We start from the raw sequence: 22,388 nt of genomic DNA, 5'->3' as shown, positions 1-22,388 counted from the left end.
CCCTGCCTCTATCAGGTGCACTTGAGCATATTTTTGTCTGCATTTTGACTTATTTCCTGTATCGTAAACTGATGTGACTGTTAGTGTCATCACAGCACACTGTTAAGATTAAGCAGGGTGAGGCATTTACAGACCAGTTTAACAGCCAATTATGTGCACACACTCTGTAGCTCTGCACCATATGAATTCAATCAGACAGCAAGTCAACTGGCTTCAATTTGAGCTCATCTCCCCTCAAACCCACGTTTCACCTCAGACAAAATACAGAATGTGTGGGTTTATTTCTGCGGTCATTGTAAAAAGGAGGTTTCGTCACCTCATTGGCACCTTACACGCGGCCTGGCCTTCACCACCTACAGCCCGCTGTGATGACAGGTGGCAGGGAGGGCCACTTTGCTCTTCAGATCCTCCAAAGCCCAGAGCTACAGAGTGGCACTTGAGGCAGACAGAAGCTGACACACCGCGGCTCAGCGGCTGCCACTGAAGCTGAGAGGGTAATAATGTGTTGGAGGCTACTACAGCTGAAATAAAAAAATCCTTTTCTTTTCCAGCTTTTTTGTGCAAGTTGGCATAGCTGAGCTTTCAGAAATAATTTTAAAGGGAGAGTTCAGGTGTTTTGAAGTGGGGTTGTATGAGGTACTTCTCCATAGTCAGTGTATTACCTACAGTAGATGACGGTCGGCACGCCCCCAGTTTTGAGAAGCAGACAGGAGTTACCGCACCAGAGCAAAGCAATGTACTGCTGTGGACGGGGCCGGCAACAAAACGTATTTTAGCGACCTACAAGAAAGGCTCACCTAAAATATATATTCAGAGTACTTTCAACAGTTTACCTTGCCGTCAGACATCCCTTTCCGACGGGGAACTGACGCCGTTGTATCCCTCTATGCTCTCACCAAAGCCACCAGACTCCATTGAAATAAGCAGTAATTTTACCTGGCAGAACACGGGGGTTGCTGGTCTATCGACTCCTCGATCGGTTACTTTGTTTGTGCTATTGTGTGACTTTGGTGAATCCAAACTAACCAAAGTCGCACAATAATCTTGTTTTCTGCAAGGTAAAATTTGAGTTTTTTTCCAATGGAGTCTGGTTGCTTTAGCGAGAGCATAGATAACGGCTTCAGTTCCCTGTCGGAAACATTTACTGACTGCATAGCTATCTCACGGCAAGGTAAACCTGTGAAAATATTCTAAACATAGCGTACACTTAAACCGATATTGATTTTGTTAGGTGAGCCTTTCTTTTAGGTGGCAGCAGTACATAGCTTTGGTTCTGTGTAGTAACTCCTGTCTGCTTCTCCCAGCTAGGGGCGTGCTGACCGTCATCTACTCTAGGTAATACACTGACTATGGATAAGTACCTCGCAGTACCCTTCTTCATAACACCCGAACTATTCCTTTAAGTGCACTTCAGTAGCCCTGTGGCATGCAGATGAATAAGTAACACTTGCACAGAAGCTCACATACATGTACACTGTTGTCACAATAGAGGGGTTGGTATGAAGCATCAGCCTGTCCTGCTATTTATAACCAAGGATCGGCCCCGCTCCCCAGTATAATTACTGCATTCTGTAGAAACTCAGTAACCAATGCGTTTTATTCTCATTTACAGTGTCCAAGGTTCAGTACTTGACAATTGTGTGTGTCACGCTCAGCTGGTGTTTCAGTCAAGCTGTGAGTGGATCTGCATGGCGGCACTCCTGCTGCAATAACTGAGACAGACACAGCACTGTCTGTTGTCCAGCATTACACACACACAAACACTCAGACATGCGCACACACGCAGGCAGGCTCTTTCACCCCTGGGGAACAAGCCTCCAGGCTCTTTTGTGTGAAAGGGATGAGATCATTGTGGGACCGACCATGGGGGGATGGAGTAAGGGGGTTCCACTCTGTGGACTTAAATAGAGAAATGTCTGTTGCTATGTTTATCTCTGTTTCTGTTGCTTCATCTTTTTTTGAACTTGGTACCTTCGAACTGAAGGGGCTGGCCAGGTGAATGCCGTTAACACCAGCCAGTGAACAAACATCAGGTTTGGCACACACACGTGTAGCGTAGGACCTTCCCAGTTTTCTTTATGGCAGTGGAAGGAGTTTTCCTCTGCCCTCGGGGGCCGTTGGGCTGCATAGCCAACCTTTGGCGTGTTTGCAAGCAAGTTTAGACCAGTGCCACCGTCAAAGAACAGGACTTTCCAGTGCAGGGAAATCAGGGGCCTCGGGGAATGATCTACTCAGGATTTTACAACTAAAGGCCTTTTAGGCCATTACACACCGGGGGCGTGATGAATAAACGACACGAAAAGCATAAACGGTTCAAACCAGCAGTGATGCAAATCTACAACAGTTGCAACACTTTTTCAATAAAAGGTAGAGGACAGACTACCAAGATCCTTTTGACCCAGAGCAGCGTCTGGCAGTCTGTCTGAGCTAAATTGTTGTATAGCCTAAACTACTGTAAACTATTTTAGTTTTCTTTTAGTGAAATGCTCTGAGTGAATTTGCCTTTGGTAAACAGTTACGCAGTGTATATGCCTAGGGCTTTTATTGTGAAAGGGAAGAACTTGAGGAGTGGAGCTTGTATGCGCTTTCTTTGTTAAGGTTGAAAGGAGTAATAAAGTTTGCAGTCTTGGCCTCTGCCTGCACCAATCTATTCAGACCTTTTACTGAAAAAAGTGTTTCAACTGGCGCAAATTCGCATCGCTGCCGGTATGAAATATTGGCAGGCTAGTATTTCGCATTTTCCCGAGTGATCACAGCTCAAGCATAGAATACCCTTAATCCCACAGATTTGCCTCAGATGATAAGATGTTTCTCGTGTTACTTTCTCAGTTGGCTAATCTTACATGTTAATATATTCCTCTGTACTACTCGTTACTGATTCAAACAAGAATAGGCTATTGTACTGGAGGCAGTGATTCATTTCATCTCCTTGTATTCAATTACACCTGCCAAACTTGTGTTGTCTTATCTTAAAAACTCTGGATAGGTCTCCCTCCCCTGCATGCCTCTCTGAATGATCCCAGAGCAGCTCAAAAGATAATATTACAAACAAGTATTTGTACATTTCTTTCCCACAACTGGTAAAAATGGCATTAGCTGTTGTCACTGCCAAACCATCCGGCATCCAAAAGTCTGAAAAATAATCACTAAATTAACTGAATATTTTTTCATTTACAAAATAATTATTGCTAGTCACCCAAAATGAATGTCAGCTTTCACTGGATCTGAAGTCCTGCTGCCATCAGCTGCACCAGTCCCTGTTGGGATGAAAGACTATTGTCAGATATTAGAAATCAAGAAGCAAAGATGGATTATTAGGCAGTGAGATCGTGTTGTGAATGGCTTCATTTATTTGTCCGAGGGATTTAAATTGATGGGTGATTTTTAAGACCACCATTCAAGTAATTTGTAATGAATGTTAGCCAGTTGGAGCATCTGTGGTGCTCTAAACATGGTAGGACATTGAGACCAGACCAGAGAATATATTCAAAAAGGTGAGGAGTGGTCCCTTAACATCAGTGAAGCCTGAATGGCAAAACCTGTTCTGCACTGTGGACTTGTTTTTGCTTGCCTTTCACTTTCTTTATTCACAGGCTTATGTTATGGCTCCTAGTCATGCCATATGTCGTTATTTTCAGAGTAAGTTAGGATTACAAGATTTCTGGACATTTAGCCGCAATGGATATCAACAATACTGTTTATCACTGGAAAGAGGAAGTCACACTGATTCCAAGAATGTTTATGCAACATCCTTTGTGTTTTGTATTTGACTGAGTTATCACTACGGGAAGAGGGTGTGTGAATTTTGGAGCAAAGTGCATCAAAGAGAATATTCCTACTAAGCCAGTTTACAGTTTACATGACTAATGAAAGGGAATAATTTGTGAGCTATTGTTTTGGGCGTGCATCTCAAACTGTGCAAACTGTCAGCTAGTTGGTTTTCTGTACAACGCACAGAGTTGGCTGTAAGCAGGCAAGAGACCGTAAAAAACCCAATTGAGATGCATATTTCGAATGCGCTGTATACATGTCCAAAGAATGCTCCTAAAACCAGAATAACATCGCCATATCCCCCATGTCCCACTTAATCGGAGAATGCTCCTTTCAGAATAAGGCCCAAATCAGAATATCCAAACGGAATATGCTGCTTATATGACCCGTATCAAATTGGGAATATTGGCATATTCAGAGTAATAATGCAAGTAAACACAGTCATTTCATTCAAAGAGTTAATTGGTTTGAGCCAGAAGTGGGCACTGTGGATAAAATCCTCCATTAATATCATGAAAAATCTATATTTTACAGTTATAGGTCAAGTGGTTATTACATTGATGTAAAAATTAAATAAAAATCCAGTACAGCATAACCATTAGATAGTCCTGCTCATTATGTGCCACACCTTGCTTGAGCTAATTCTAGTGATGAATAAAAAGTGTATACGTTATCTACTGTGGGCATTATACATTAAAAATTAAAGTGTACTAGAGACTCACTACACATTTAGGCCTAAGCTTTAAGAATCCATACTACAAGGCAGTCATAAACCAGTTTCAGAGTAACCGGTCCGTACGTGTTCTCTAAAGTTTCATAGCATTTTGCCTTGGTTCGTTGTGACCCCATTCCCTGAGTGCAACCCGGACAAAGAGCATGACACTCGATCATCGGGGCTCAGGAGTAACAGAGGAACAGGTTTTCACGTGGGAAGGGAGGGGCAGAGCACAACCTGGAGAGGCTCGAGTTACAACACAAGGCTTAATACAGTGGAAATTCAACGCACCAGTTCGTCCGTCCGTTTGACTCAGCAGTCATTTTACCATTTGACCCGAGATGTTTCACAATTTATGCCTCGAGGTTTAAAAGTTCTCCTGAATGTTTTCCACCCTGCATGCATGCTGTCACAAGTGCAGAACAAGAAGGGCAGAAAATCCTTAATGCTATGTTCGCTCCTGTTTACAATAGCTTTAAAGCTTTTAGTCTAATCCACTGTCAACACTGCCGCCGTTTATGTCCACTACCATGTTTTATTTGCTCGCCAGACATAATAAGTGCACAATAAAACAAGCATTCACTGCCGTTTTATGTCTAAAACTGAGACTTTATTCCGCCGTCCTTTGAGGCTGACGGCAGACTACAGAGAACATGTCAGCTATACTAAATGTACCCTTGAAAGACTCGGAGATCAATTTCCTCAGCTAGAGTAACACTAGGCGCAGCTCAGGGTCGCGCAGCCTGGCATTGTTGGGGCTCGGTTGCTATGGCAGCGTCAGTGTTTGTCTATCATGGGCTGTCACAAAGAGATATTTGTATGGTTGTGGTGGAGGCCGAGGGGGCCGTCGCAAAGGGTTCCAACCTTAAGAGAGTTAGCGCACCTACCATCAGGGGCTGGTTGGCAACATGGTGGTAATTTGTGACAATGTTGTGTTTAATGTCCTCTGTAAATTGCATGTTGATTCACCGGCATGGTGAACATTCATAGGGCGCCATTCAGGACCAAAGAGAACTGCTGCTTGCCCAGGATAGTGTTTGTTTTTCTCTTTTATTTCGGTTAACATTGCTTTGTTCCCTGCTGTGACCCTTTGTGGTGATCTGTGCCCATATTGTCGGGAAGCTGTATGACTCACAGAATTGATGTTTTTATACCAACATGACCATTTCAGAGCACATGAATGGTAGAGGCTGCTTTTTGTGACAAAGGTTAAAATGTGCATGTTACACAGCAGAACATAATCTTGCAAAACAGAGTTGTTAAAATGTAAATGGAGACACTGCACCCACATCCAATCCTTTCCTGCTGACGTGTGACCTGCTAATACAGGAGAATCAGGCTTAGAATTAGCCTTGTTAGCCCGAGGAGTCATTTAAAGGGGACATATGATGCTCATTTTCAGGTTCATACTTGTATTTAGGGTTTCTACTAGAACATTTTTACATGCTTTAATGTTCAAAAAACACATTATTTTTCTCATCCTGTCTGTCTAAATATACCTGTATTCACTCTCTGTCTGAAACGCTCAGTTTTAGCGCCTGTCTCTTTAAGAACCCCTCCAGAAAAAGCTCAGTCTGCTCTGATTGGCTTGCTAGTAAAATATGGTGCACCTTTGCAAAGGTAGTTCTCAAGCCGTGGGCAATATATTCTAATAAGCCTGCATGTGACATTGGAAGGGAAACCAAATCTGAACAGCTTGTTGAATCACATGTTTTCTGATCTAGAGAGCCCACAAAAAACTAACAGGGTTGTCTTTTGTCACAGTTTGTGGGTTGGTAGACACTCCAGATACCCAAATGTGTGTGCACAAGCACTGAAAAGGTGAGTTTTTCATGACATGTCCCCTTTAATATTGAGCATTTGATGAGTATAGCTGTACAGACAGTACTTGTAGTTACATTAAAGATGGCAAAACATTTTGAAAACTATAGCCTATATGCAAAGCTAGCGACTAGCTGGTGAGTATACTTGGTGGATAGCATTTAGCAGCTAAATAGCCACATATTTCCCTCCAGAAGTTGGTGGAGACCAAAAACATAGCTAAGAGGAGAGTGAATGAGTGCTAATGTTGCAACATGTCTGATGGATGTCTAGTCAAGACACTATTTGCTAACAAGTTTGCCACATCAACTTTGGGTTACCACTTGTTTCGCTGCCCCCACAAGGCCATATAAATAGTTAAAGGTGCTAAATGCGAGATTGCGAGCATTTCCATTGCCTCCTCGCGGCTCTCAACATGGCGACGGCTCGCAGCTAATGGGGCTAACAGGGAGAACTACGGCAACAGTGCTGACAGGGCTAACAGTGTTAACCTGGGGGAGACCGAAGGATGAGCGCTACGCTTCCGCAGTCGGGACGGTGTCATCAGCTGTAATCACCGTATGAGAGCATTGCGGAGCGGCGGCCGTGAGCTTGCCAGTGGGGCAAGCTCACATGCCCTAACATGCACTAAAAGGCACGTGCGGCCATGTCCGGCAATGTCAACAAAGCATGGAGAAGCTCGAATTATAACACACACAGAGGGGGAGCGACTTCATTCTCTGCTCAGGTAGACATTACTCCTCTATATCTTTACATAGCAAATAGTTGTTTGCTGCTACATTAATGCTCTGGAATTCATATAGAGCACCTTTAATGTAGTTCAATAGACTGTAAATACAGTTGTTAGCTTATATGCTGCTGTGTAATCTCGTGTGTGACTTGAGCATTTGAATCAGAGACTGAAATCCACAGTGTTCCTCTGAGAAAATATTATTGGTGCAGGTGTCAGAAGCAGGTGTAATGCACTGCCTGACTTCTGGTTGGATGCCATATACTTACACACAGCTCTTGGTGTGGTTTGTGGGTTTCTCTATTTGCAGTAATATAGTACGTGTTGGTCTATATTCCATGCATACAGCTGCACTTAACAACCACCTCTAAAATTTCATTAAGACCCAGATACATGAATGCAATGAATAATCTATTGATTACATTAAGGCTCTACCTCGTTCATACTCGTGTTCAGTTTTGTGAGGGATATGAGAGTTTTGTTTTCCCTATAAACAGATATTAATTCCCCCACACATGCACACACACATGAAGCCCATCAGAGGACATTTACTGGCCAGCCTTTGGCGAGAACAAATTTAACAGTGTGGTTTGCTATAAAGCACACACAGACTGAAAACAGCTTTTTGCTTTTGAATAGGGTTTTGACCGGCGAGACGTAACCATGGATACAGTGCAGTGAATCTCTTCAGAACAGTTAAAGCATGTCTCTAGATTGTGCATCGTTATAAAATAAGAGCTTGATCCAGCATGCTTTTTTAAAGAGAGTGGGACAAACGTTATTCATTGTGTTGCGACAAACCACATCTGGAATCATTTGGGCTTTTACGAATTTTACTCGCAAGAACAAATAAGTTTCAGTGACATTCCTCAGGAGGACTAAATGTCCAACATTGGAAGGAGAATACTGAAATAAAGTGAATTCATCTCCATTTAAGAAGATCCTGTTTGCTTTTTCTCTTCCGGGCCTCACCTGCGAGAACCATCTAAGCTTTTCCATCCTGCGTTACTTCAACAGCCAAGTCTCTTCTTTTTCAGACTTGTGGGAGTGAGCCTGCAAATCCATCCCGTCTTCACTGATGCACTTTTATTGCCGTGTTTGTTCGTGGAAAGTCGAAGTCATTCGGTCTCTGCTTGGATTGTTTTTGCTGCTCGAGGCTTGTGTTCATACAGTTGCACTCTCTGCTCTTTGATTTCCCGACATTGTTTTAAAAAGGAAAGAAAAACTGGGCCATATTCTGGGCAAATATCCAGCTCCAATTCCTCAAAGCTACCTGGGCTGTAAGGCTGGCAGTGTACTTGAAACAAATCAATTTTGACATGTTCACATGGGAAAAATGCCAAGATTCTAACTAAAAAAGCATTCATCCGTCAATCAGATAAGAGTTTGAATACCAGTCAGAAGAATCAAACATTAATTTAACTATTGTTGTCCCAGACTGCGTGCCGTATAGCCGATGGAAATCTGAAAAGCAGGCTCAAAGTCTAGAAAAGATTTTTGTTTTGTGTGGAAAATATGTGCAACGTGTGTCAGCTGTTTGCTGTCTCGCTGTAGCTGAATAATTTTCCTCTCGGGCAGATCAGTCTGCCTCCTGCCACTCCTTCCACAGCACCAGCCAACGGATGTCCTGCGCTGTGTTGCAGCCGGTAGACGTTAGCATGCACTCCTGTCTCCTACTACAGTGCTAGAAAACAGCTTCACATGTCTTCTTTTAGATTCTCTCTGCCTTTATTTACAGAACAACTTTGTTGCCTTTCAAGATGCAACAGCTTATTGACTGGTGGAGTCCAGAATAGAAATGAAAAAACTACAATGGACAGTATCAAGCTGCGTCATGAAGTCCGGGGCTGTCTGTGCTCGCTGTTGCCGTACAAAGAGGCTTCTTTCCCCCCCCCCTCCCGCCACAGCTGACTCACCACTGGAAAAATTGAACTTCCTGTGTAGGTCCCTAGCAGCCCTTTGAAGGCGGCGTGGACGTGTTAGCTTTAAGTTTCTCTTTCTCCTCCTCAGACAGCCAGTTGTTCTCTGTTGTTTCTGGCCAGGCTTGATAAGTCAAGTGCTTTTCATTGGCACAGGAAGACGATTTTTTAAAGAGTATAAATGATGAGCAGCAGTTTTTAAATGTACTGCATCTTCCTTATTACATACTTTAAAAAGTGCACTTTAATTTCTTGTGACTGCTTAATGGAAACTGGGCATCTTTATGTCCTAAATAAGAGCACAGCTAACTGCTGGATTTGGTGTCATGACTCAAACATTAACTGGAAAACAGAAACTCAAACTTTCAATTTAAATATTACTTGCATATATTAAAAAAAAATGACAAAAGACACATCTTTCAAGTGTTTTATAGACTTTGGTGTCTTCTTGATTTACGCTCTCGGTGGCATTTCGGAGCATTCCTCCAGGCCCGGCTGCTCTCCCATGGCTCTCTGTAGCCACCGGAGCTTTAACTCTCTCGACACAACCGGAGCAGTGCGGTGATATACAATGACAAGAGTGTTTTGTGAACGTCAACAAATCCAGTCCCTTCATTACTCCTTGTGTGTCCCCCCAGTTTGTTTGCTTCATTGTGGCGCAGCAGCCTTAAAGGATCCTTTTATTGCCTTCGCCACAGTATTACTTAACATGCTGTGTATGCTAGCATGTGTAATCCATCCCACTGTCCCATAGTGAGATGTTAGAGCTTTCTCTAACATGCAGTGTCCTCCCTAGCTATCGCCTGAATACAGTATCTGTGTGAAGCAATAGGCTGTGCTTTGCAAGAGGTTTTAACCACAGCTGAGCTGAGAATAGAATACTTGTATGTCTGCTACGAATGTGGTACAGGCTACATAAATACCATTCTAAGTTAATCTCATATCTCTATTTTCTTACTTCCAGGTACGCCCAGCCATGATCGAGGACAAGGGTCACCGTGTGACCGACTACTTTGTAGTGGCCGGGCTGACCGACAAGTCCACGCCCCTGGAGCAGGACCTGTCAGAGACCAAATCCAGCGGGCCCAAAGCGCCCATCACCGACTTGGCCGTCATCAACAGGTCGGCGGGAGAGACGGTGCCCGAGGGCTTCACGTGCATCGACAGCACCTACAGCGGCCAGCCGGCCAACCTCAATCATGGCAGTCTCAAGAGCCCCGAGCTGTTTCTGTGCTACAAGAGGGACCGGAATAAGTCTCCTCTCACGGACATCGGGTGAGTCAGCGGTTTGTGTTTATGTTAGTGTTTGTAATCTGGAATGTTCACATGCCTGCAAGAGCAAGAGACTCATTACTTCACTTATCAGTTGCTGAAGCTAGATTCCACTAAAACTTTTCATATGAGTGAAACAAAAACCAGTTTAGATCTCAACATGGCTGCCGGGTCACAAACTTTTCTCATTTTATCGCTAAACCGTACACTACAAGATGATGCTGAAAAAATTTGAGGCAAGAATTAGGCATTACAGTGACAGAATATAGATTCACATTTGATCAGCGCTGCCTAGTTTGACCGTTTGATCGGAGTTCGCGAGTGATTGACTTGTGGCTCTCATAGACACAAACTGGACGGCAGACTCCAGATCAGCACTGACTGCTTATTTTCCTCCGGTCTGTGAAATCTTGCAAATGCCTTTAGGAGCACCGGAGGACACCGAGGAACATGATTTTTCTTTCCAGATTACCTGTTTCATGTACTACTGTCAGGATATACAGTAGTGACTGTTTTATAAAAATAACCTTTTTTTAAATCATAGTTGATCCAATCTTACCTACTTCAGCTTTATTTTGGACAGCAGAAGGTTGTAAATTGACAACGTTACGCTGGGCTGACAGACCGTATATGTGTGACACGAAGCCACCAACAAAGCTACAGCTGCGAACGCAGCACAAAACACACACGGTCTGTCGGACACTCTCTAACGTCACGCCGTTAGACACACAGCTGACACACAGCTGACCACCTCGCTGCTTAACTAAATAATGCGGTGGAGACTTTTACTGGGAAAGTGGCTGCATGTGTCCACAACAATGCACACAGCGTCATGGCTGCTACAGTAACTCTCCCGGAGGGGTGGACTGGGGGACTCAGTTGTCTATTTTGCTCATACACTGCAGCTGGTGATAAATTATGGATTTAACCTGTTTGTGCTTCGGCTCATCATTGCAGGCTGGGCTTGTTAGGAACTACATCCACAGCATTGCCGCATGCAACGCACTAATCTTGTCAGTTAACGGTTAATAATCGGTTGACGAGGGTCAGTTATCGGTTAGAAAAAAAAATCTAAATTAGTATCCCTAAAAGATGGACAGAGATTCAGCCAGTTAACTCCTAAATCTTGTCTTCTGCTGTTCTCTCAGTGTTACAGCAGATTCAGAGGATCAGTTTCAGGATGGTGGTATCGTGCGTGCTGGCTTGCTGTCACACTGTCATGTCTCACTGGGACACTTGAATAGCACAGACAAAGCCCTACTATGACAAATCCAAATGTCTGCTGTTATGAAGGCCTAGTTTTCAGTCACCACACCTCCAACCTCTTGTAAGGCTTATAGTGATATGTTACATTATGTATCATAGTGAAAAGCAGAAGAAGGAAGTAGGTGTGTTGTCTACTCCATTCACTCGCCCCTGTTGCGTCACGGAGCTCTCCCTCTGAGACACTCCTCTTGGCTCCGATCCATTGATAACAATTTTTCCCGCTTCCTGCTATCATCTTATAAGAGGGAGCTTTGTCATGTTTCACTACATCCAATCCAGTAAGCCTAAAGCTACAACCGCTCTTACTTATTCACACAGAGGAGAGCCAAAAAGCGTTCCGTCCGTTTCATCACCAGTGCTTTGTGTCTGCTAACCAAGCTTTTATTGAGAACAATGATGCAACGGCCCGAGGCGTTGCAGTTCTCCACACACCTTAGTCTTTGTCTAAAGCCTTTTTGTGTCCCCGCTAACAAACTGGAGTTTCCAGTTACAAAAGATAGACACTGCTCACTCTGCAAAGTCCGGTTTTCATTAAAGCTGGTGTTGCTGTATAAAGGTTGCAACACATTTCCACCTGTTCTGTGATTAATTTGGTTGATTTCACGTGTTAATAATGAGATTCCCCTTCTGCAAAATGTAGCTTTAAACTATAGCACCACATTAACGCCTTATGCAACCCTGCAGCCGTTGGTGCACCGAGCATAAACAGAAGATCGTATGTCAAGTCATGTTTCCTTTAAGAGGTTGTGCAATCCTGCTGCTTAGCATGCAAACAGACATATGGGGTGGATAAAACAGAAGCAGACTTACATTCAAGGATTCACAGTCAAGCTGCTTTGCCTTTTTCTTGTGTTTGAAGCACCGAATCAGTCGTGTACTTCAATGAGACTGAATAACAGATTTCACAAGATTCTTTTCTCTGTTGCTGCGTAGTCTATTATTATTAATGATAGGAGGCTTGTGTGTTTTTAATAAGAATATCATGAGTGAATGCATTATAGCATGGTTCACTTCCTGTTCTGTTTTGGTTGAGCTACAACACAGAAGGTCAGTCAATACTTTTGGCCGTGTTGCAACACCGGTGTCATCCCTTCCCATCAGATGATTTCTCTCCCACCTGCTAGTCTTCATCCCCCTCCGAAATAATAAATAAATGAAAAACTATGAACCTGTAAATCATTCATTCTTCCTTCTGCCACCTTCCCCTGTCAGCGAAGGCAGCATTCCCAGCCCCGGGGCTCCACAGCGTCACGACTCACTGTGCCCATTAGGACTCTGTTTTTGTTGCTTAAATGAGAATTCGCTGGCAACCGTCCTCCTGGCCTCTTTTAGGTTTGTCCTGCATTCTTTTCAGAATAAATGGAGTGTTTCAGGACTGCGATGGCTGCCCATGTAGCCTGCACAAGATTAAAAAAAAAAAAAAAAAAAAGACGTGTTTTGGGGTTCTGTCTTAGTTTATAGAGGGCAGCAATCATAGCTTTTGGCCTCCCACGTGGCATTGTCCAGATGGAAAGGGACCACATGGTGCCATAGATGCCCTGCAGTCATGCAAAAAAAAAAAAAATCCGACACAGTGGGATAATGATTGCTTTCCTGACTGCTGTGTGATACTCCACAACAGGAGTGATAAGCAAGCACACACAGGTGATGCATAAAAGATTATATTACAGTCATAGTGTTTATTTTGTACTAAGCTGGATATGAGAATCCTGATATGAAAGTTTCCCCTCACTGTCTGGGCTTTGAATGAGTCAGCTGGTAAATATGTCTGAATCACATCACCCATTGAAGACGGGCTCCTCACCGAGGCCTCAAAGGGAAACCAGAGCTTTAAGAAGAAAGCCAGCGGTGCTGCTGACCACACATACTGATCCTCTCTGTAAAACAGGAGGACCAGATTATCCTCGACATAGAGCCACACTTCAGCCTCTTGCTTATTGTCTCTCAAGAATGCACTTTTTCTTCAATCAGTTTGAATGTGGATTTAGATGTTGATATGGCAGCATTGCAGTGCACACTTGTTTGTCACATTTGTACATCAATTAAAATTGATAGAATAGTTTTTGAGAAATTAAAGAAATCTTTTCATTTCCCTCCACATAGCCCAGGTAATGGCAAATGGAAAGTCTGTAAAGGGAAAGAGCTTGAGTTTGTCTTTTTCTGTGAACTTAAAGGTCCCATATTGTAAAAAGTGAGATTTTTTCATGTCTTTTAAATTATAAAGCAGTGTAAAGTGCTATGTAAATACTATGTAAATACTGTTAAACTATCAAAACGCTTAATGTAAAGAGAAATACACACAGCCCATATGCAGTAATTGTGCGTTTGAAACAAACTGTTAGGATTTCTGTCTATTTGTGTGATGTCACAAATATAAAATATATAGATCATTACACGGTTTTAAACATAAACATTCTAAATGTGTCCCAGTTTATTTCCTGTTGCAGTGTATGTAATAACATCAGCTGACAGGAAGTAAACATGGACCCAAACTGTTGCCTAGCAACGCAATTCTGTTGAAATGCATTAAAACAGAGCGTTTTTAGACAGAGGGTAAATACAGGTATAATCAGGCAGACAGTATGAGGAAAATAACGTTGGTTTTTTTACATTACAGCATGTAAACATGTTCTAGTACATACACAAAATACAAGTATGAACCTGAAAATGAGCACGATATGGGACCTTTAAAGCTGCATTAATCAAATTTTACACTAACAATGGCTCAAATGACTAGGAGTCTCTCATAGTGCACTTCCCCTCACTCACCCAACCACCAGTGTATTTCAGCGTCTTTCAGCTCATTGTTTTGGTTTTACGGCCTGCAACCTTACTGTTTTAATTGAGTCTCACCGCTCTCATCACTAGGGATGTCACGAGAACTGTACCAAGTCGATGCCAAAATTCTGAAAACGTGACGGTAATCGTTTTCCTACAGTACCGTAGGTACCATAGGTATCACCAGGGCTTGAGACCAACGTCGTCCCGTCGTCCAGGGAATATACTGTACCCTAGTTTTTCCCTGATAAGGCTTCATTGTGAACAACAAATCCGTATTGATATCGGCAAGACGAGAGCTACTTAACGTGAGTCGTTAGCTCCGTGCAGGACTGTACTGCTCACCGGCTAACAGCTAACGTTAACTTGACATTGATTTACATTATGATGCTTTCCGGATCTATTCGGTAAATTCTAATATTATCATAATGTATTCAAATGTAATCTTAGAAAATGTAGTTTTTGCCTAGAAAATTAATAAATAATTAATAAATCCAGTTGTTTGAAGGAGATGTTTTCACAGCAATAAAAAAATGATAATAGACAGTGAATTATGACCTGTTTAACTTCCTAACAAAAACCAGTATGCAAACGGTAATAAAGGAGTGTATGTTGAAGTATATGGGATTTATTTTTTTGTTTATTACCATTGGTATCGAATTAGCATTGAGAATCGTGGAATTTCACTGGCATGTTATCGACTTCTAAATTTCTGGTATTGTGACACCGCTACAAAATAAGTTCCGATAATCCCACTGTTCACTACCTGCCCAGTAACAAACTGTAGACAGATAAAGTTAGCGACTAGCTAGTGAACGTAGTGGAGTATTTGGCAGCTAAAGAGACTCAATTTCCCTCAGGAGTTGGTAGAGACCTTATACTGTATGAAAAACATCAACAACTTCAAAACATGTAAAAACTGATTTTATTAAGTCTCTCTGTAGTGTTGTATTTGTCACTGTCCCAAGTATTCTATTGTCTGCATACTGTCAGAAAGCATGACTCGGTCCATGGCTGATAGAATAAACTAGACATAAACAGTACTAGGAAAGCATATTTTTACATATTTTTCACTTATACAGTTTTTTATGACATACTACACTTCTACTTTTTTGACATATATTTATTTAACTCAAAATGCAGTTAGAAAACACAGTGTGTTGATTCTCTGTGGTCTAAAGAAAAGATGAATTAATTATTTTAATTAGTTTATTTTCATGGCTCAGTATTAAATATCACATTAAACAATGGCTAATTGGAATATGGGCAGAACCTGCCCAGCCCAAGCTCTCTAAGAAGACGAGGAAAAACTCCTCAAATCCTGAGGCCAGATGGAAATTGGGAAGAAACCTCGGGAAAGGCAATTCAAAGAGAGATCCCCTCTCCTCGAATGGCTGGGGGTGTTACAGGATCTGCAAAAAAAGGGCAAACCATGAATAATATCCATCCATTATCTGTTACCGCTTATCCTATCACAGGGGCGCGGGGGGGCTGGTGACCGGGTCCCCAGGTCATCGTCATCACAGGCCGGTGACCTCGCCAGCATATCACAGGCTGGTTGCCTTGGTTCCTCACGTTCTTCTTCCGCCAGCCTATCACAGGCCGGTGACCTCACCAGCCTATCACAGGCCGGCAGTCCCGGTTCCTCAAGTTTTTCCTGTCAAAGAGAGAGCAGCATTAGTACTTGGATGACTTGAGTATTGTATTGCGGGGACGTGTGTGGTCATTGTTGGTTAATCTGAGCCATGGGTGAGGGAGTTACAGGATCTGCAAAAAAAAGGGCAAACAATGAATAATATCCATCCATCGTCTGTAACCGCTTATCCTATCACAGGGTCGCCGGGGGGCTGGAGCCGATCCCAGTTGACATTGGGCAAAGGCGGGGTACACACGTTGGTGACCTGTCCAGGGTCGCCAGGCCATCACAGGCTGGTGACCGGGTCGCCAGGCCATCACAGACTGGTGACTGGGTCGCCAGGCCATCACAGGCTGGTGACCGGGTCGCCAGGCCATCACAGGCTGGTTACCGGGTCGCCAGGCCATCACAGGCTGGTGACCGGGTCGCGAGGCCATCACAGGCTCGTGACCGGGTCGCCAGGCCATCACAGGCTCGTGACCGGGTCGCGAGGCCATCACAGGCTCGTGACCGGGTCGCCAGGCCATCACAGGCTCGTGACCGCGTCGCCAGGCCATCACAGGCTGGTGACCGGGTCGCGAGGCCATCACAGGCTCGTGACCGGGTCGCCAGGCCATCACAGGCTGGTTACGGGGTCGCCAGGCCATCACAGGCTGGTGACCGGGTCGCGAGGCCATCACAGGCTCGTGACCGGGTCGCCAGGCCATCACAGGCTCGTGACCACGTCGCCAGGCCATCACAGGCTGGTGACCGGGTCGCGAGGCCATCACATGCTCATGACCGGGTCGCCAGGCCATCACAGGCTGGTGACCGAGTCGCCAGGCCATCACAGGCTGGTGACCGGGTCGCCAGGCCATCACAGGCTGGTGACCGGGTCGCGAGGCCATCACAGGCTCGTGACCGGGTCGCCAGGCCATCACAGGCTCGTGACCGGGTCGCCAGGCCATCACAGGCTCGTGACCGCGTCGCCAGGCCATCACAGGCTGGTGACCGGGTCGCGAGGCCATCACAGGCTCGTGACCGGGTCGCCAGGCCATCACAGGCTCGTGACCGCGTCGCCAGGTCATCACAGGCTGGTGACCGGGTCGCCAGGCCATCACAGGCTGGTGACTGGGTCGCCAGGCCATCACAGGCTGGTGACCGGGTCGCCAGGTCATCGTCATCACAGGCTGGTGACTTCGTCAGCCTATCACAGGCTGGCCGTCCCTGTTCCTCAAGTTCTTCCTGTCAAAGAGAGAGCAGCATTAGTACTCTTGACTTGACTTGAGTATTATATGGCGGGGATGTGTGTGGTCATTGTTGGTTAATCTGAGCCATGGGTGATGCTTGAGCTGCTCCAGGGTCTGGCGCTCTTTGGGGTCTTCTTTCAAACACATTTGCAAGAAAGCCTTGCAATCTGGAGAGAAAGAAAGAGAAGAAAGATGAAGGTGACGGCTACAGAGATCCATCAGAATGTGAACTAAAATGAAGAGATTAGGGTCTGTTGACATGTTTGTGTATGTTATGGTTACCTTTGGACAGCATCTTGCTGAATGTCAGACCGTTTTTGAGGTATTTGAGGGTCTCAAAAGATGTGTTCTTGTGGAGCGCTTCAAACAGGACCACTCCCATCTGCCACACTGTGGTGGGGCTGGCCCTGTAGTGTTGACAGTAGTACATCTCCGGTGGGGCGTGATTAGGGGTACCTGGAATATACAGACATAATGATAAGACGGTGAGGAGGAGGAGGAGCTTTCTTTAAACGTAAAAGTCACAGATGGGTAAGTTAGTGAAGAACAGGAGTAGAAGCTAGACATCTTACCGTGGAAGTGTTGGTAACTGGCTCCTTTCTTCATGAAGCAGCTCAGTCCAAAGTCAATGATGCGAACTCGCGGGAAGTCCGAGCCGGTCTCGATCAAGATATTTTCCACCTTGATGTCCCGGTGAAAGATGTGCTTATCCTGAAGGTCAATTAATGCATCAACCAGCTGTTTCAGGATGATCTGAGAAACAAAAAGAGAGAGATGAGGGATCGGAGAGGAGGGTGCTTTGACATTTCTTCATGGCTGTTACTCAGCGGGCTACCTCCGGGTCTGAGAAGTGACGCCAACGTGGAAGTGTAATTACTTTGGTGAGTACAATGTACAATGAAGAATAGAAATGATGGTCAAAATAGGTCCTAAATTGCCCCAAAAAATAGCCCTCCAGTTCCTGTACAAAGCTTAAAACACACACAAGGATCCTCCAGCAGCATACCTTGGCCTTTTTCTCTTTTAAGCCTCTCTTTGAAAACATGGCCAAGTCCACGCAGGGGTCTGGTCTCTCCAGCACCAGGATCAGCTCCTGTTCCAGATCATACCAGTCCAGTAGGGACACAGGTGCTGAGGAGGCCGCTGAGCCACTTGTTTTGGCCGCGAGTTTCAACATGACAGCGACTTCCATGGAGAGCGTTTTCCCATTCTTGATCTAAAACATCACAACAAAGTGGAGGATGAGTGAGAGAAGCTCCACAGAGAAGCAGGATTCATCCATAATACATTCAATAAGAGAGTGCCGTGTTTAATACAGCAGATCTTAACTCACCACGTGTTTGATGCACTGATTGTCGCTTGGGACGTGTTTGATGGCAACCTACGAGATACAAACTTTGTTAGCACTTCCGGTCCATACTCTGTGCGTGTATTTGTGTGTGCAAAAATGTGTGTGTAATACTTACAGGCAAATGATCTGCTTTGCGATATCCAGCAAACACAGATCCATACCCTCCTTCGCTGAGCTTCTTCTGCTGTTGATATTTGGCCTCAAATGCAGCTAAAAAGACAAACAACATTTAGTTTTAATACAGTTGTGAGGAACACTAATTACATGTTACTTAAGCTCTGGGGTGGATTAATGCACAGACTGGCCTAGGCTGCAGCCGTATTTACAAGAGCCCCAGATTGGCCAGATTATTTTTAATTATTTAAATGTACTTCAGAGAAAAAACAAAACTTTACCCCCATTGGCCCACAAGAAACATTAAATAAATGAAGTGGGACATATCGACCCAATCAGCTGACCTTATGAGCCTGGCCCGATGATGTGACCAGGTTCATAAGCTCAATTTTGGTTTTCAAATAATACGTCACTACTGGACAGAATAGTGGCAAAATGTCAAAAAGAAAATATGATCACGGAGCACAAAAACGTACAGCACAACGTCTGAAAGAACACCATGAGCAGGATCTACTGAAGAAAATCCTTAAATCATGTGTTTGCAAAAATGTGTGTGTAATACAAAATGTGTGTGTAATCTAAACCTAGATATTTCAAGGTTTAGATTGTATACGCCAGTGTTCTCCGACTGTGTACTGGAGTCTGGTGGCATTGGCGAGAGCATAGATGGATACAACAGCTTCAGTTCCCCGTCAGAAAGGGCTGTCTGACGGCGAGGTAAAGCGGTGAAAATATTCTAAATATATGTGTGTGTGGGCCGTGTAATATTCCTAGCACGCTTTTATACATGACACTAAATTACTTTTTTCTGGTAACATTAAAGCATGATGAGTAAGGTTGGGGGGGGGGGGGGGGGGGCATACAAAGAGTAGCCCAGGGGCTCCTGACCACCTTAATCCACCACTGCTTAAACTCTAATATGAATTTTACACTTAACATAAAGCCAAACCCGACATGTATCACTAACTACTGACCTTTTTGCACATCTTCAGGCAACTTTTGTGCAGTGCAGAGTTTGGTCTCATCCGTGATCTCTTTTAGGTCCAGGTCAGGCCTCCTCTTCTTCCCCTTGCTCACATCCTCCGCAGATGAGAGGAGGTTTTCTACAGATGAGATAAAAACAGAGGAACATCAGCTTGTTGATGTCACAGGCACTAACGTGGACAATAAGTCCTCCAAACTAAATGACAACACAGACCGTCATTCAGTGACTTCCAAAATGACAAGTCTTTTCTGCGCTGTTGCCTCTTAGTTAAAAATCTATCTATCTGTCTGTCTGTCTATCATCCATCTCATTTTCTTATTCTTAATCTTAGTACTTATATTTCTTTACATATAGCAAGCACCAAAATGAAATACCGTTTACCTCTGTTGCACTGGGGTGAATGCAAAAATCTCAGAGACAGACATTTAAAAACCAGGGGGTTAAAGTCCCAAACTATCTGCATAAATAGATACCACTAGAGGGAAGTGAGGATTTGTTTTTCTTTATAATTTAGGTGAACTGAAGTCTATTTAGATCAATATACCAAAAACCCAGTTGATGGGTATTTCTGTGAAAGATCTAAGTACAACTTCCACTACTGTCTGAACCTGGTGTTCAGTAAATGATGATGGTAAACACTCCCAACAGCAGTTTCACAGGATCAGCTTACCTCTGTGAACGTCCACTGAAGAGGACGGTCCTGCTTCATCTTTTCTGGCTTTCCACTCCAATAGTCTCACACGGAGATCCTCTTGAGAGGTGTCTGGGTGTTCACCTTCAGAGACCCTTGTCCTGTGCTGCCCGAGGGTCTTTGTGTAAGAACAGGTCCTCCTTCGAAGCCTCTTAGTCGTCTTAGTCCTATCCATTGCAGGCGCTGAACTTAGTTCTGACGTGCTGCTGCGTGCTACAAATTAGAAAAACACAGTGGAACAAATTGAAATTGTAATTTTTTAATATGAAAATATGATCACGGAGCACAAAAACAAACAAAAAGAACGCCATGACCAGGATCTACTAAAGAAAATCCTTAAATTGACTAGATATTTCAAGGTTTAGATTGTATACGCCAGTGTTCCCCCGACTGTGTACGTGTGGGCCGTGTAATATTCCTAGCACGCTTTTATACATGACACTAAATTACCTTTTTCTGGTAACATAAAAGCATGATGAGTAAGGTTGGGGGGACCCATACAAAGAGTAGCCCAGGGGCCTTTGACCACCTTAATCCGCCACTGCTTAAACTCTAATATGAATTTTGCACTTAACATAAAGCCAAACCCGACATGTATCACTATCTACTGACCTTTTTGCACATGTGCGGGCAAAATGTTTGCAGTGCAGAGTTCGCTCTCGTCCTTCATCTCTGTTAAGTCCAGGTCAGGCCTCCTCTTCTTCCCCTTGCTCACATCCTCCGCAGATGAGATGAGGATTTCTACAGATGAGAAAAAAACAGTCAGTCTGTCTATCCATCCATCCATCCATCCATGTCATTTTCTTATTCTTAATCTTAGTACTTATATTTCTTTACATATAGCAAGCACCAAAATTAAATACCGTTACCTCTGTTGCACAGAGCTGAATGCAAAAATCTCAGAGACCGATATTTAAAAACCAGAGGGTTAAAGTCCCAAACTATCTACATAAATAGATACCACTAGAGGGAAGTGAGGATTTGTTTTTCTTTGTAATTGAGGTGAACTGAAGTCTATTTAGATCAATATACCAAAAACCCAATTGATGGGTATTTCTGTGAAAGATCTAAGTACAACTTCCACTACTGTCTGAACCTGGTGTTCAGTAAATGATGATGGTAAACACTCCCAACAGCAGTTTCACATGATCAGCTTACCTCTGTGAACATCCACTGAAGAGGACGGTCCTGCTTCATCTTCTCTGGCTTTCCACTCCAATAGTCTCACACGGAGATCCTCTTGAGAGGTGTCTGGGTGTTCACCTTCAGAGACCCCTGTCCTGTGCTGTCCGAGGGAGTAAGGACTGGTCCTCCTTTGAAGCCTCCTAGTCGTCCTAGCCCAAAACATTGCAGGCGCTGAACTTAGTTCTGACGTGCTGCTGCGTGCTACAAATTAGAAAAACACAGTGGAACAAATTGAAATTGTAATTTTTTAATATGAAAATATGATCACGGAGCACAAAAACAAACAAAAAGAACGCCATGACCAGGATCTACTAAAGAAAATCCTTAAATTGACTAGATATTTCAAGGTTTAGATTGTATACGCCAGTGTTCCCCGACTGTGTACGTGTGGGCCGTGTAATATTCCTAGCACGCTTTTACACATGACACTAAATTACTTTTTTCTGGTAACATTAAAGCATGATGAGTAAGGTTGGGGGACCCATACAAAGAGTAGCCCAGGGGCCCCTGACCACCTTAATCCACCACTGCTTAAACTCTAATATGAATTTTACACTTAACATAAAGCCAAACCCGACATGTATCACTATCTACTGACCTTTTTGCACATGTGCGGGCAACTTTTGTGCAGTGCAGAGTTTGGTCTTGTCCTTGGTCTCTGTTAGGTCCAGGTCAGGCCTCCTCTTCTTCCCCTTGCTCACATCCTCCGCAGATGAGATGAGTTTTCCTACAGATGAGAAAAAAACAGAGGAACATCAGCTTGTTGATGTCACAGGCACTAACGTGGACAATAAGTCCTCCAAACTAAATGACAACACAGACCGTCATTTGGTGACTTCCAAAATGACAAGTCTTTTCTGCGCTGTTGCCTCTTAGTTAAAAATCTATCTATCTGTCTGTCTGTGTCTGTCTATCATCCATCTCA

At 43.9% G+C, this 22,388-nt stretch overlaps 2 protein-coding genes across 10 annotated transcripts in view; one reads left to right on the top strand and one right to left on the bottom strand.

Moving 5' to 3' along the window:
* The window catches only part of dennd4c (DENN/MADD domain containing 4C), a 48,170-nt gene that overhangs the window by 5,075 nt on the left and 20,707 nt on the right, over positions 1-22,388 (top strand). For 3 of the 4 annotated variants that reach the window (XM_037757893.1, XM_037757895.1, XM_037757891.1), the window contains exon 2: positions 9,921-10,231. In XM_037757893.1, coding sequence (XP_037613821.1) covers positions 9,933-10,231 — 299 coding nt within the window. In that variant the 5' untranslated portion in view covers positions 9,921-9,932. Of the gene's footprint in view, positions 1-9,920; positions 10,232-22,388 lie in introns of those variants that run through there. The other variant, XM_037757892.1, reaches the window with a different exon arrangement.
* LOC119481208 (serine/threonine-protein kinase pim-1-like) overlaps positions 1-22,388 on the bottom strand; it is a 1,020,488-nt gene that overhangs the window by 997,403 nt on the left and 697 nt on the right. For 3 of the 6 annotated variants that reach the window (XR_005205128.1, XR_005205127.1, XM_037757959.1), the window contains exons 2-3: positions 22,062-22,190; positions 21,640-21,664 (exon numbers count right to left, since the gene is read on the bottom strand). Coding sequence is in view for 4 of the 6 variants with exons in the window: in XM_037757959.1 (XP_037613887.1) it covers positions 21,640-21,664; positions 22,062-22,190 (154 nt within the window). In the remaining 2 variants the exon portion in view is untranslated. Of the gene's footprint in view, positions 1-17,137; positions 17,305-17,419; positions 17,594-17,709; positions 17,891-18,143; positions 18,351-18,467; positions 18,519-18,603; positions 18,699-19,576; positions 19,706-20,257; positions 20,492-21,436; positions 21,542-21,639; positions 21,665-22,061; positions 22,191-22,388 lie in introns of those variants that run through there. The other 3 variants (XM_037757958.1, XM_037757961.1, XM_037757960.1) reach the window with 3 other exon arrangements.

The sequence above is a fragment of the Sebastes umbrosus genome, chromosome 22 (genome assembly GCF_015220745.1).
Source record: "Sebastes umbrosus isolate fSebUmb1 chromosome 22, fSebUmb1.pri, whole genome shotgun sequence".
NCBI classification, from domain to species: domain Eukaryota; kingdom Metazoa; phylum Chordata; class Actinopteri; order Perciformes; family Sebastidae; genus Sebastes; species Sebastes umbrosus.
The sequence above is the reverse complement of the archived record's forward strand: the minus strand, read 5'-3'. Positions and strand labels throughout refer to the sequence as shown.